This window comes from Larimichthys crocea, chromosome XIII (assembly GCF_000972845.2).
Source record: "Larimichthys crocea isolate SSNF chromosome XIII, L_crocea_2.0, whole genome shotgun sequence".
In the NCBI taxonomy this organism is placed as follows: Eukaryota; Metazoa; Chordata; class Actinopteri; family Sciaenidae; genus Larimichthys; species Larimichthys crocea.
In genome coordinates, this window is record NC_040023.1 from 7,591,452 (window position 1) to 7,607,128 (window position 15,677).

Genomic DNA, 15,677 nt, shown 5'->3' on the forward strand with positions numbered 1-15,677 from the left:
GAAGACATGCAACTAATTGGTGTCTCTAATATTCCCGTAGGTGTGAATGTGAGTGTGAGTGGTTGTTGGTGGTGTTATGGTTTGTCTCTATGTGGTCTGTAATGAACTGCCGACTTTTCCAGGGTGTACTCCACCTCTCGCAATAAGACAGATGGGATAATACTCGGGGATCCTGATGAGGCTAAACGGTTACAGTAAATGGATGGAAAATTATATAAATTAAAAAAATGTGGGTGGCTGCATCACTTCCAAATGTTTTCAGCACTTTGGTCATATTCATGCCAATAAACTGAGCTCGTCTCAAATAACTGAGGACATGTCACGTGCTTTGCATTTATAATTTACCTTCATAATACATTTGTTATCTCTCTAATGGCTGGTGGTGTGAGAACCTTTAAACCATTATTTTGAAAAGTTACATACAGATTTAAGAAACGATCAGCATCAGGAATAGTACCTTCAAAAATCGTAACAAAAAGTATTTGAATCATTTCAAAAAGTTTCCTATTGCCTGAAAGATTATGATTGATTTTCTCTCATATGACGAGCTGGAGTTCGCTCTCAGAAGAGCGGGTACAGCAGGGTGCCATCATTTTTTTAAATTACACAAGATTTTCTTCAGAGTTTCAATTATAATTAAAGTAACGGCAAAGTTAAAAAGCTATTTCACAAAGGAGGAGACTGCCTCGAATAAAATCCTTCAATTCAACGTGATGAAGCCTTAAAGAAAAGGCATTTGAGGTTTGACTATAGAATAGATTCTTAAAATCAATTATGAAAAGGTCTTTTAATCAAACAGTAAAAGCTTTCTTTGTGAGGAAAATTAAAGTTTTAGAAAACTCCATTTAATGGCTCGCTGATTTTCGGCTCTGTCACGAGGTCACGATGAAGGTCAGAAACCGCTTCACTTAAAACCTTAAACATTTATAATGGGCTCGATTTAATTTCCTACAGTGTTTGCCAACATCAATAGCTGACAAGAAGCTGTTTCCTAGCAACCCTCTCCAGGTCTACATCCTGTCTGTGAGGGTAAAATCCATTTCTGTGGATAGTTTTAAGGAGGCTTGTGCTGGATTTCCTCTTCTCACCTCATGACACACGAGTCAACGGGCTCGGTAACAAGCAGCTTTGGAAGAAGCTGCCCTCTTCCAATCCCGAATCAAAAAGATTGGTTTGTAAAGCGGGCACACTGTAATCCGGGAGCTGCAATCCTTGCTACTGACTCATTGATTAACCCTGGCACTCGGGGGAAATCACCAACACATCCAAATGAGATACCAACCCCGCCCCTCCGCCCTGTCCCATCCCATCATCATCCCACTCTGGACCACTGGGACCTGCCTTCAACTTTCAGCGCTACGGGGACCAACATCTAATCATATTTTCTTCAGATCTTGGGCAAAAAAAGCTTGAGAAATCTTCTGCTTTGTTCTCCCACCTGATGATTCAGCCTTTTCTGTTTCTTTTCTGGCCTCTCGGGGATTGAAACATGCGATGCTTTGGAGGACTGCTCAGCAGGAGATCCATCAGAGCATGTTCAGTGTTATATGCAGCTCGCCTGGCAGAGCGGCGGAGTGGCGAGGAGGTCTGTGATCGATGAGGCGCTCCGGCCAGCGCTTCTAACATTTGGCTGACGGCCCTTGATGTGGCAAACGAGCCTAAATGATCCATCTGCTCCTGTTTGTGCAATGATACTAGGTGCATGGTCTTGCCTCTTTCTTTGGAGCCAAATATATGTTTGTTTGAACTGCAGTTGTCTTGGTTACTGTTGTCATGCCAACCTCCCCCACCCCCTGACTCCAGGCTTTTTGAAGTAGGGATCCGATGCAGAGCAACTCACACCAATCAGAGTGATGCTTTTTAAAAAACACCAGCCTGTCACCGTGCACTTAACTGTTTATATACTGTGTCTGTGTGGGGAGAGGCTTGAGGTGAGAAGACGGCTCAGATTATAATCCATCTCTGCTCGCGCTGCAAGTCTCTCTCAGACATTTACAGATAGAAACAATCATGGCAGGTGACGAGTAACAAACATATGATCCCGTTATCCCTGATATGTGAAATCAAGCCTAACCCTGAATCATGTCACACGCTGTGAAAAAAGCCCATACACTGTTATACATGTCCGTCATGCCTCTTTGGTTACATTCATCTTGTGACAGCTGCGGCTTGTTTGTCATACGGTACCAGCGCAGTCATGACTCACGTCGCTTTCAAAGTTATCAAAGAACTGATTGCCAGGCTTCTGTAACAGCTGACACATCATACGTGTCCTTTAATCAGTCCACGTCTCTGATTTGTTTCGGTGATTCACACAGGTCTGCTGCTCAGCGACGGCAGAAACGACTTGAAACAGAATATCGGGATATTTCAGAACGAGGACAACATTTTTCTACACGGCTAACGAGCTACGTGCACAAAAGTGTTGACAAGTGCAGATGAAAGCGATGGAGCTGCACAGCTTCCTGTAAGTTCACTCCAAACATATTTATTAATGTTACATTTAAAATTCCTGTTCAAATAAATAAAAAGGACATTTACAAGATGAATATTTCACATCTTTCCATTCAAATGTATCTCAAATTTCAAGTGCATCTGCCAAATCATGCAAATGGATCCAGTCTCCAATGTTCAGTAGGCACCAATTAAATATAAAGCTATTATAATCAAACTATTTAGCGACAGCAAACATGTTTAGTGTGAATGTTTTACTGCCCAGTCTATGTTTTTGGTACAGGTTCAATGTACACGTCAGTGAAAAATCTGACATTCACTTTGAACAAGACTGAGAAAACCCAACTCAGTAGCTACGTGACTCATGTTTGAAATTGTTATCTGGACAGAGCTAAACAATAGTTTTAATAGTCATTATGGTACCCGTGTAGGCAGACATTGCACACTGTAACACTAGGAAAGGGTTTGGTAAAGTGTTGCAGAAAGTCATGATGAATGACTCAAAGAAAAATAAGAAAAAGTACACGGCGTACTACAAAGAAGTGTCCTAACTGAAGTATCCGAGCTGAGATGCAGCTTGAGACCTGAATTTGGTAAAGCAAAGTCAGAAAGCTCGGTTTGTTTCTAATCCTCTGTCTCGTTATTAATTAGCTGACTACAGTTTACTCAGTTAAACCAGCCAATCAGACGTCATCTCACAGGTATATTTTATTTTGTTTCCACCTACTTTGGCAGCGTGCCTGGTTTTTGCTTGTCAGAGACAAATGAGGAAAGCCGGTGTCACGTGACACGCTGAAACACATCTGTGGAATAAGGTGAAGCTACTTTACTTTTTGCTTAGCCATCCTCTCGACCTTCACGCCTTCATTTTTCACTGCACCGATATCAAACTACCTTCTGTTTCTAATTGTGTTTCTTTGACTACATCATCTCCTGCACGGATCGCCAGACGCTGCTTTGCTTTCGTAACAGTTCGAGTGAGCAGAAAGACATCTAAAACAAGTCTTTTCTCTTTTCTCATGCAAACAAAAAGACATGCAGTTATTGTGCCACTATACAAGTAGGTAGAACATTTCTCTGGGGCTGCGACCCATTTAAATGACCTGACTGCTGCATTTTAAAACATACAATACACAGAGGACCACCAATTATCCCGATGATGGCCTAACATGATGTGGGGAAAAGTAATCACAGTGTGGAGATATATAAATAAAACAGACACGGTGAAATGTGGACTCAAAAATATGATGATGTGCAATCACTTCAGAAGTGACAACCGCACAAATAAAGTCATTTTCACAAGTCTTGTTCTCACTAATGGCTTTATGAATTGTTAATGAATCACAAATCTCTCATGTCTTATAGATGAGTTATGAGTCATTCATGAGAACAAGCGTTGAGTGACAAGGTTGGCGAGTCATGTTGGTGAGAAATCACTAAATTCTTCTTCTAAAGTCTGTCGTTACCAATGAAAACACTTTACCGGAGGATGTAATCATCAAGCCTGCAGTTTTATGTTGTAAATTGTTAATTAAAAAAATGAATTTTGGATTCGGCTCTTTAGCAGATTTAGTAGTCACCGGTAAAGAGAGACTTTTCCTTTTAACCAGCCGACACAAAGCTTGTTTATGTCATGGATTTTAAAGCATTATGATTAAAAATCAGTGCTTACAACTTGTTTATAAAGGGTGCCTCCTTTCCTAATTCTGTACATGACTGTTTATTCATATCCATGAAGACGTGGGTCTCTATTAAACACTTAAAACGATGCTACTGATCGCATAGTCACAGGAAATTTGTGTCTTTTGTGTCGATATTTGGTGATGGTGACGACTCCAACCGGGTTGGTTCAACACATGCAATGGGAGTGAAGGATGAAAGAGTCTCTGCTGAGACCGAAATAGTTTGTTAGTTACTCACCATACTGTCATAGTGTATCAGCTCCAGCTCGTAGTCCGGCAGTATGTCGGTCCTCTTATTCACAAGGGACAGAGCCATCTGAGCTGCGGGGAGGCACGCTTGTCCGCCTGGCCAGCCTCCACTCATGGGGAAGAGGGCTCCGATGTAGAGCTTCTTCTTGCCTAGAGCCGGACAGGGGCAGGAGAGGAGGACAGTGAGGGTAAGGGTCAGAGAGTAGCGGAGGAGGAGGAGGAGGAGGCCTTGGCAGTGCCGAGCCATGGTTGATGGATGCTGGAGGCTGAGTCGGAGCGATGAGGTCAGTTCGTTCCTCCAGTGAGGGGATGCTGTTCAAGTTTAGAGTCTGTGGCGTGGGCTACTGCGCGTGGGTCAGGAGCTTTGAATTCCCATGAGCTGATTTCTGAGCACACTTGGAATATCAAATACAGACACAGACCTACATTTGGTGCAAGGATAACATTTAACAGCTTCCCTCTCCAACTTAAAAAACCAGCGTGCAAATGATCAGCATATACTTCACCATGTCTGCAGAAGAACTTCATAAACACTAAATGTCTTAAGGGGGAAACGATCCGCAACTCATTTACTGCAATCAATAAAGAAGTTAAGTGATGAACAGAGACACAGAGCTGCTGTTTGCACGCTGAACTTGAATATTAAGTCGTGATTAAATCTGCAGCTCTCCTGTCTATAACAGATAATTAACACAGACTCCCTCTCCTCTCTCTCTCTCTTTCTCTCTGTATTAAAAATTAATAAAAATCCACAGTGAGCTCATGGAGGGGCTCTGGCTCTGTCTCTGTCCGGATCCTCTCGTCACCTTCCCTTCCTCATTCCTTATCCGCCTACATAAAACGCACATAACATGTTGGGATGGAAAAACACCGCAATGCAATGTTTCTAATAATCCAAAACGCGGGTTTCTTTTTGCAGAATGAGGTCGATGCAAAAGACGAAAAGGAGAAAATAATTTTTTTTTAAAAAGTCTCCAGAGTGTTGCCGGATTGCGGTTTCGCTCTTCGCTCTTCGGGAGGTGATCGGAGAAAATCTCCGGGTCTGTGCGTTGGATTGTGGCGGACTGCAGCAGCAGAGAGAGAGAGAGAGAGAGAGAGAGAGAGAGAGAGGAGGAGGAGGGATGTTCTGTCTCTCCGTTTCACAAACCACTTTGAATTTGCAATCCCTTAACACAGCCCCTCACATTTATCTTTCCTCCTCCCGCCGTCCCATCCCCACAGCATGCTTCTCCCGCCTCCGTCTGTCTTTACATCCTCCACCACCACCTCCACCCTGCAAATGTTGAAGTAACTTCGCCTTATGGGTTTTTGGGTTTGCAGCCAGAATCACACATGTCCAGATTGTTTTGAGTTCTTGACAGTTGTCCTGTTCTAGTTTACGGGTTTTCGTTTAAAAAAAAGTGAAATTATGAATTATGGGAGACTAAATTTGTCCATTTTCATTTCAATTCAAGCATTCACAATCAGAATCAGAATCATTTTTATTCGCTATAAGTTTACACCAACACAAAATTTACTGTGGCAGGATTGAGCATACACAGAACATATATGGAAAAGATAAACTAGTATAGAAATAAAAATAAAATAAGGGGTATAAAATATAGAATATGGAGGGGACCAGAGCCAAATTAAAGCAACATTGTATAGAAATTCATATTTTTGTGATTTAGCGTCCTGCAGGTTCAAATAATATGGACAGCTGTGCACGTGTATTTGTTACGATTATAACTTTCACTTCTCTCGCCAACGACTAAAAGTCAGAAACAAAATTTTAGTCTTGCTTCCTCTGTCAAAGTCCTCTCTGGTCTTTTCACATCTGTCCATAGATGGTTATGTTCACCCAGTCACCCGGCTCCTGTTCTGGCACAACACCAGCTCCAATCCCCCTGTAACTCGAGCCTGTGAACCGCTTCTTCTTCTTCTTCCTGGTGGTTTCAAACACTCGTGGTACAAACACTAACACTCCCCCGGTGCTCTGAGCTCACAGTCCAGGCAGCACGGCCAACAAACTGAACCAACATTAGCTAACAGCAGCGTTTACTTTACTGTCCATCAGGAAACTCAATAACCACTGGAGGACACAAGAGGGGAAGACTCATCTTTTTGTGGGTGTGTTGTACCCGGAGCACAAAGTTACATGTGCAGACTGGGAACCATTCACCTGATTAGGTCAAATATTGTTTTAAATGTTATGCTATAGTAGAAATGTCACACGAAGTAGCTATAACACACTAAGGGGCCACAAGCATCGATCCTCCAGGTTACTTTACTGAATCTGCCCTTAAAGCAATTCTGGAAATAACCCACTTAAAAAAATTTCCAGGTTTTGCTGCTACAGTCTGACTTGGACTGGTACAATCAAAACTTTCTGCTAATGTCAAATATGTTCGCAAACTTTATATAGATAGGCCTGTTGCTGTGTATTTGAGATAGTCCATCGACAGTTGATGGTTTAATATCAGCGCTGAAGAAACCACAGACAGGCTCCTCGCACATAGAAAAATAAATTTAATACACTTCTGTCAGATCTCACATAAAAAACGGTATGTGCCGCTGGATCAGGAGTTGTATGTTGGAAGAACGAATTCTAATAAATGAAACATGTACAGAAAGCTAGTCAATGTTTGGCAGGGTCGTGCCTTGGAAAATGGACTTCTCTCAAAACCTTTTGAGACTTTGTAATACTATAAAGGCTGGAGACTGCAATTCCCAAATGAAGCAGCGATTAAACGGTTAATCGAGACTAATCTCTCAAAACAAATATCTGCATATGAATGCAGAATCTGGAGGCGAGGGACCGAGACTTTGGCATCAGAAGCGTTCTGGTCTCATCTTGTAGTCCGTTTGTAGTATTGACCAAACACATCCGAGCGGCAACAATCCATGTGGATGCAATCACAAAACCAATTATTTCGCTTTTTATTAGCTCATTTTTAAGCTGCGTTCACATGCAGATATCTTAACAGATAAGCAGAAACGCGTCTCTCTCGTCATCCTCATGTATCAAGTTGCTAAACATAGCCGATGGGCTCTGGGATTTGCAAGGTAATGTTTACATTCATGTGCTATTGTGGCACAAATATCAGCTCCTTCGGTCTTCTTCTTAAGCCAGTACAGTCTTTTAATTTAACAAAACATGTTGCAGATATCTCATTGAGCCATAATGAATCATGCTCTGCCTCTCCCCCACATACTCCTACATTTACACTTTTCTTCATTACTGTCTCCTCCTGAGAGTGGTGATGCCTTCCATTTTGTTCCTCTGTATGTGTGTGTGTGTGTGCGCTGAGTGTATCTTTAATAATGTATCAGCACAGTGATAGGCTGACACTGATCATTCTCTCATCATTCTCATTATTTTCTTCGTTCTTGCGTCTCATTTCCAGGAGCCACGGATCCTCTCCTGTTCTCTCTTTGTATCTGGTTGTGCAGCGTGATGTCTATCTCGTTTCTGTTTCCAGGCACAGCTCTCTCTCTCTCTACCTGACCAGCTCTCATTTTCTTGGGTGGCTTGATATGTATCTCTCTGTGCCTCGTCCTATCTGTTTTGCCATCTTTCTGGGATTATCCATGCTGTTAGATAAAGGAGGCATGTATGGCTCCTCACATCCCTCAGCTCCGGCTCATTTCTATCTAACGAACTGAACTGCTGTCATTTACTGTCGGAGCAGACAGCTACGCACACACACGACTTGTTAAACTGGTTTCCATGGACGTGAAACACGGGAAGACGCGGTGCCTCCGAATCCGTTTGGAGTGTTTTCTCCCCTCAATAAATTTGAATAACACTTTGAGCAGAGCTGATAAGTGATTCCCTGGCTTTATAAATAATAGGCTAATTTTGTAAAATGGGAACACTCGTGATTAAGTGGGTAAAAGCATAGCTGATGGTGTGCAATGAATGTAATTAAAGAGCTTAGGATAGTTCACTCTTCTAATCCTGTTTCACTTCTTCAGTGATGCATTATTCAAGGTCATTTACAATTATACAACGTATGATATGTTAAAGATGCTTTATGTTCATATACATGGTAAAATTGGCCCGTTAGCCGCTGGGCAAAACAGAGATTTGAGCCTTTATTTAGCCCCACACAGGTTACCTCATTTTGCTCATAGTACTACTACTACTCTACAGTTAGTTTTACATAATTCGATTAAATTTACATTTGTCAGAAGTTATATAACATTTAAGCGTGATATCAACTGAAGTTTTGAGGTTTAAAACTAGCAGACAGGCTCTCAACAATAATTAGGCTACCCAATTCTTTCTATTTTTTATTTTTACAGACCAGTATCACAAAGAATTACATTCATAGTAGTAGGGAATGATTTAGATTCAGGCCCAGTGCTGGAAGCAATGTGTACTTAATGCAGCAAAAAAGGGGAAAGTGAGGCTTTTTTGGGGGGGGTTGGGATGGTGGATGACTAACGTGTCCAACCACGTGGAAGACAGCAGGGCGCATCTGCAGAGACCCTGACTTATTATAAAGGGACCTAACAGTTAATGCGTGATTTTTTTTTTTTATCTCTGCTAGGCGTAAGCCTGGAGGGGATCCTGAGTTTGGTCGTGTGAATGTGTCCATATGTTCATCTGTTTGCAGCTAATCTCGCATATTACTATTCTGGACACATCAGCATAATTTTCTTTCTTGCACATTTATGACTCAAGGACCTCTTGTGGTTCCAGTGATTCACAATACTTGACTGCTCTGTTTTACATGTCACTGACTTCTCATTCCTGACTTTAGCAGCTCGTAGAGGTTGTTCGCAATTTTACAATATGCGCTACAACATAGCGAAAACAAGTGGACTGTCCTAGTCTTCTTACCACTCATATCGTGTTATACTACATCTAATTCACCCATTAATGAACTGATGCATTGGCTGCCATGCAAGGTAACGAATTTTCATCAGTTTTTGGGAATTAACCATTCAGCGACTGTGCTGCCTTTGAGAGCGATTTGAGGTTCAGCATCTTGCCCAAGGACATTTCGGCATGCATGGAGGAGCCGGGGATTGAACCGCCGATCATTTTATTAGTGGATGACCTGCTTGAGGATATGATACAGGAAGAATAAATCTCTGTTGTCTTCATCACCTGTAGTGTACTCCACAAAGAGTATACAGGAAAATTCTGTGAAGACTAAGTTTGTTGACTTTGTTGGTTTGGTCTCTTAGGTCGACTGAATGCACTCTTCTATCATAACCACAATCTTTTCTTAACCTTGAATAACTGGTTTAGTTGTCCAAGCTTTAACATAGCCTAACTACTGATTATTTGCCACAACATTTACCTAACCACACTGTAGTTTTCATGAGGTTATGTTATTTGGCATTTTGCAATAATTGTCCATTTCTTTCTGACTATTTGGGTGTTTTATGAACACGAGGAAACATTGGCAGTGAGCATAATCCAGGTTACAATAACAGTAGGCAAAACTAATTAGCATAGAAATGTAATTTCTAGGAGAAAGGTTTGACTGCAAACATTTAGGAAATTTGTAATTAATCAAATTGCCAACAAAGCCATTGTGACACCAGCGAGTCTGGAGTCCCATAGCAGCTGCACACTTTGCCCATTTGGAAAATCCAGCCTTGTTTATATATTAATCAATATGTTTAGCACAAGGATGTATTTCATGGTGTCTTTTTTTTACCTCCTGATTAGTGTAAAACTGACAAATGGTGATCACTTGCATGAATCTTTCTGCTCCACAAATGAACTCTAATGATATTTTGAACAAGAAAAGACTATCAGGCCCAGTTTTGTTAAGTAGCACACTGGATCAAAGAGAGAGTTGCCGTAATTGTTCATCTTTCTCTCTCAGTTATTCCTTTCTTAGTTTTGCATCTTCTCTTCATGCTGTCTCGTCTGTATTTCCCCTCTAACCAAGTTTTACATTTCTATATTTGCCCGAGCACTAAAGGCCTGCGGCGTAGCTCCCAAACTATATCACATGTGACATGTTACCATTACTTACGCTGCTGCTGCTGTGCTCCAGATTCTTTTCAGCGCATCTGCGTTTAACTATACTCTAATCTACCCACTGTAACACGCAGAGTATGTATGCATGATGACAGAGGACAGCAAAAGTCCAGCTGAAATCCATGACAGGCCAGATGAATGAGAGTCAAGACCAGGTCCAAAGAAAGCCAAGTCAAGACTGAGACCAGAGCAAAGCTGAGTCCAGACCAATATGGTCATATTACCCCCAAGGGGGCCCTTAAAAACAAGCTGTGGGCCTCTATTGATCTCGTTGGTCTCTTTGCATTGTGTTTCTGTCACCTCAAAGGTTTAAAAAACCTCAATAACGAAAATGCTCAGGTAGCCTCCACAAGACAGGGCTATAAATAATACAGGACCTATTTAAATGCACATGTCAATATTGGTTTTAGGTGGTATTGTAATGAAATGGTGCATATTCATGAAGAGATTTTCCATTAATCAAATGACGACAGTCACAGCCCTGTGGCAGTCGCTAATCTTTTTGAATACAAACATGGACGAAAACCTTTTATAATAATGGAAAGTTCAGCACCTACAGCGGAGCAAACTTCATCTGCAGATCAAGACTGTGTGATATGGTGAAAAGTGTCAGAACAAGTGAATAAATAGACCCTCTGCTGAGATTATTTTGTTGGTTTATATTTATGTTTTCCTCCTCGGGGGTCTCTTGTGGTCGTGTAAGCAAAGATGAAGTAGTTTTGTTGTGACAACTCATAAAAGACTGTGAATTAATTGAATCTAAAGCAGTGAAGCATCTTATGTAGTCTTCATGTGGGCCATTGGAAGTCACTGACAAACAATGTCACCCTTACCAAAGTGACGGCAGATCAGAAAAGGCTCTAATGAAAGTAAGGCAATGACAAACAACCTATTTAGTGATTTATTGACTGATTGATTTATCTGACTTGTTGGTAAGATTGGACCAAAGGCAACATTTCTACACCTACAACTGAGATGTTACCATGAGGAAAAGACCTGTCTACCCTACTTCACCATTAATCAGTCAATGACACTGATTAATTTCAACCCCAATTTATCAGCATAGCCGACTTGAATGAGGTTAATGTTGTGAAAATTGCATCGCAAATGAAACTGACTCTCTTTGTTTGCATTTCATTCACATAGGAACAATCTCTCCCAGCTGTCTGTCAAAGCTGAGTCCCGTCAGGGTTGGCTGCATGAGACCGCATTGGCATGCAGCTTTCAGAAGAGCTCCAGAGACGATTGTCAGCCACGGTGATGACAGCTCAAAAACCCAAATAAAAGCTGCTGGGAGAACAGTGGTGACAGGCCGAGCACAGTGCTGCAGCATGGTGGTCAGTAGATGTTTTTCCACTTGCCAGTAGTTGGGGTTTAACTTGTCAGTAGTTGGGGTTTAACTTGTCAGTCGATGGGGCTTAACTTGTCAGTAGATGGGGTTTAACTTGTCAGTAGACGGGGTTTAACTTGTCAGTAGATGGGGTTTCACTTGTCAGTAGTTGGGTATTTATTAGAGAGCAACTGAGTTTGTCAGTGGTGGGGTTTTCATTGGTGAGTAGTTCATTTCGTTTGATTCACAATATACTCCGGTAGCTGTACCTACATCGAGGGTTCTCATCCTACCGATGTGTCAGGGCAAGGGAGTGGATCTGAGAGGATAGTGTAAAAACCTCCCTCGTCTCTACAGAAGCTCATTAATTGTGTCACAGAGGGAGCACATCTGTGTCCAATCTCCAACAGTATTGTTAGCAGTGACAGGACTACAGGGCACAGGAAACATGGCCTTACAAATTGGACATAGGGTATGTTCTAGTTTGCTTCCAAACCCACTCTTTCCTAGAAAGACCCTAGCCCAGAAATCAAACTTAACCACCTGTGTTGTTGTTGATGATCCTGGTCTGTTTTTTGCATTTAGGTCCACCACCTGGAGTCTGCCCCTTTAGGAAGTCGAGGATCCCCATGCACGGTAAGGCGTTTAATCCCACGTCCCTTTCCTATCCAGGTGAGACAGGTTTGCTATGGCATCTACCATTGATCGGTCGGGACTGTAGGCAAACTGTAGTTGGTCCAGTGTGCTGGGTAGTAAGGAGTCAATGTCAACAATAACCAACCGTTCAAAGCACTTTATCACTACAGGGGTGACTGGTTGGTAGTGATTCAGGCAGAGTGGACTTGCTTTCTTGAGCACAGGAATTCTTGAAGCACTTGGGCATGGCAGACTGAGCCAGGGACAGGTTGAACACAGGCGCTTACTGGTCATAACATAGTTTGAGGGCCCTCTGGGACTTCCCTCCTGGAATTATAGTTCCACTTTCTGCCTCTGCCTCCACTCAACACCACTGAGTATTTGAATATTGCATTATGTCTTACATAGTCCTTCTGCTGTTTCTCATTATATCCTGCGTACTTAAATCATTTATGCTGAATCATATTACAATTTGCCTCTGCGATGATCTGATTTCCATATAGGGACCGACAGTTTAATCTAATCTTATTTAGTTTACTCTGCTGTTAATATCCCATGTGACTGGCTGTTTGTTTGAAAGTCCACCACTTTCATGTGATTGGTTGTTCATAAATGAATGGCTTACATGCTCTTCTCTCTCAACACACTCATATCCCATTAATGCATGTTACTAATTTAGCTTCTTCCCAAGAGTCCTTCTGCTTTATCATCTTGCAGTTTCTCATGGATGAGAATCAATCTTGGATTGTATTGATGTTATTTTCTTTAATACAACAACTAGTCGTATTTCTTTTTATTTCTTAGTATTATTGCTGCTGTGCATTTATGTTTCTCTCCATCTCTAAACTCAACCAGTCATGGTGGCTGACAACCACCCACCATGTCTGCTTGAGGTTTCTAAAGTTTTTCCTGCCACTAATGCCAAGTGCTTGCTCATGGAGGGTCTCTATAAATACTATTATAAAGCTTGCTCTGACATGAGATAAAATCTGCTAAGATTTGGTAAAAGAAAAAATAGCCGTGTGTCATTTTCTCCAAGAGTCTAACAAAAAAGAATTTGGCCTACAGTATACCGTATATTTTCTTCTTATTTACAGCAACTTCACTGAGTTATTAGACTACGCATTCATGCACAATGGTAGAATGTAAGCTCATGTGCATTGTCAGGCTTGTACACATAGTTTAAGATTATAATATCCAGTAATTTCCACCCGAGCAAAGAGCTACTGAGTCAATAACTGAGCTCTTCTTTTCACAATGGGACATGCTGTATAAATCCAATGCTACTGACGGAGTCATTAAACTAAACTACTGTCGTTAGCACAGGAGGCGAGTTCAGGTGAAACCTTAATTACTGGACCGCGTTGCCTTCGCACACTCCACACATCATACCTCACATATGCCGGCTGTGGCTGACATCTGTTAATGACAATAATGAAAGTGGCTCGGCTTGTTACATCTGGGAGTAACGTCCTAACATCTTAGTAAGTGGTGTGGGTGAATGAAAGACGAGGGATCTTAAAGTGCTTGTTTCTGCAATGGTCCTGATAGGACTCCAGAAGCTGCAGGCTACATCTGATATTCATGGGCTTTCTGTCCCTGGCTCAGCAGTAAGCCCTTTAGGGTTGTTCTAAAATAAAGCACAGGCTCAAAGTGACGATGAGATGAGAGAGAAACATCCAGAGCCCGGAGTTTTTTAAGATAACACATCTTACTTTATTACTAATTTGAGTTAATGTACTGCACTCTGCTCAGAGAGGCTCACCTGTGTTTCACTTAGAGCTGTTAATTCTCATTATTGCAATTATAAAACTACCCTGTAGTAAATAGTAAGTTCAAATAAATATTAATAGAACCAAGAAGGCTCGCAGTGTCTGATTTTGAGGTCAGTGCGTCTCTATTTTGGCAGCCAAAAGTGCTCAGCAAGTCTCATGAACATTTCACACCATCTGCATCATATTAGGATTAAAAAAAAAGGCACAAACTGGTCTTAAGACCTCTCTTCCACTGGCATTCTGCTGCTGAATGGCACCTCAGGAACCTCCGAAGGCGGGTCTTCAACGGAGGCTGCAGTTGATTCTTTGGCGCGCTGTGATTGGTCACGCGGGTCACGCGGGGCAGCATATTTGGCTGCACAGGTTGTTAGATCACTGCAGGGCGACACATTTGGCTTAACGGGTTGCCAGGAACACTGCAGGCAGAGGTATGTGCTGGTGGAAAAGAGCTAAAAATGACCCGCTCACCTCTGAGGAATACAACAGCTACAGATTTCTTTCCAACAACAAGAGAATTATCAAGACACTAAGGAGTTAAACAATGTAAAAGCTGTTCTTTTTTTTGAGCGGGGAAAGAAAATATATATAAAATGATGTGATGGAAACTGCAATTTGCATTTTAAAATTGTAAAAACTGTCTTTGTAATCATGCCATAGCCTCAGGATAACGAGTGGTCCACTACTTCAATTTCATTTAGACTCTAGTTTAAGTGACCAATCCCTGAAAATCCATAAACCCAATGGCCTCCATTCATTTCTTTTTAACATTTTTGCACACTAGCACAAAAAAATGCATGACTGTGTGATCCGTCCATGCCATTTTAAAATCATTGAGCCACAATAAAGAACTTCGTGTATAAAAATAAAAATTCATCTATCCAATAGACAGCCTAGGATCACCGGCTATAGCACAAGTTGCTAGATACAATTCAGTGAGTACAGGTTTTGTTTTTTGGGGGGCATTTTGAGCTTTATTGGATAGAAACAGCTGAAGAGTGGCAGGAAAATGGAAAAAGAGAGAGAGGGGGCGACATGCAGCAAAGGACCACATGTCAGATTCGAAACCCTGGGCCCCTACAAGGGCAAGGATTAAGCCTTTGCACACTATACCAGGTGAGCTAACCCGAACCCCGTGAGGGCAGGTTTAAGTCTCTGTACGGTACCAATCCTGGCACTTCAAGAAGACATACACGGTCACAGTGCTTGGCTGTTCTTTGTCAAGAAATAGCTCAAGTGTGTAACAGTTTGCTTTTCCTCGTAAAACATCAGAATGATTTAAAATTCAACTTCCTTTACGCCATCATGCATGGGCCATTATTCTTAAGTTTGTCATTTAAATATTAAAAGCATAGAAAATGGAGAACAATATCAATAACATAAAATATAAAGCCGCATGAATTTCCACATGAAATCCATCCCCACCTCCCTCCTTAGTCAACGAGCTGCATCATTTCTTAGCATTCTCATTTCATCAGTTCAATAATCCTTTTATCACTCCACCGTGGAGCGCCGTTTCCAGACGTGTTTCCTCAATTTGACACCAAATTGCATTTGTTCATATACTT

At 41.6% G+C, this 15,677-nt stretch overlaps 1 protein-coding gene across 2 annotated transcripts in view; it reads right to left on the minus strand.

The window, feature by feature from the left end:
• The window catches only part of gabbr1b (gamma-aminobutyric acid (GABA) B receptor, 1b), a 127,233-nt gene that overhangs the window by 58,179 nt on the left and 53,377 nt on the right, over positions 1–15,677 (minus strand). For both annotated transcript variants that reach the window (XM_019254386.2, XM_027287038.1), the window contains exon 8: positions 4,375–4,535. In XM_019254386.2, the coding sequence (XP_019109931.2) occupies positions 4,375–4,535 (161 nt within the window). The remainder of the gene's footprint in view (positions 1–4,374; positions 4,536–15,677) is intronic.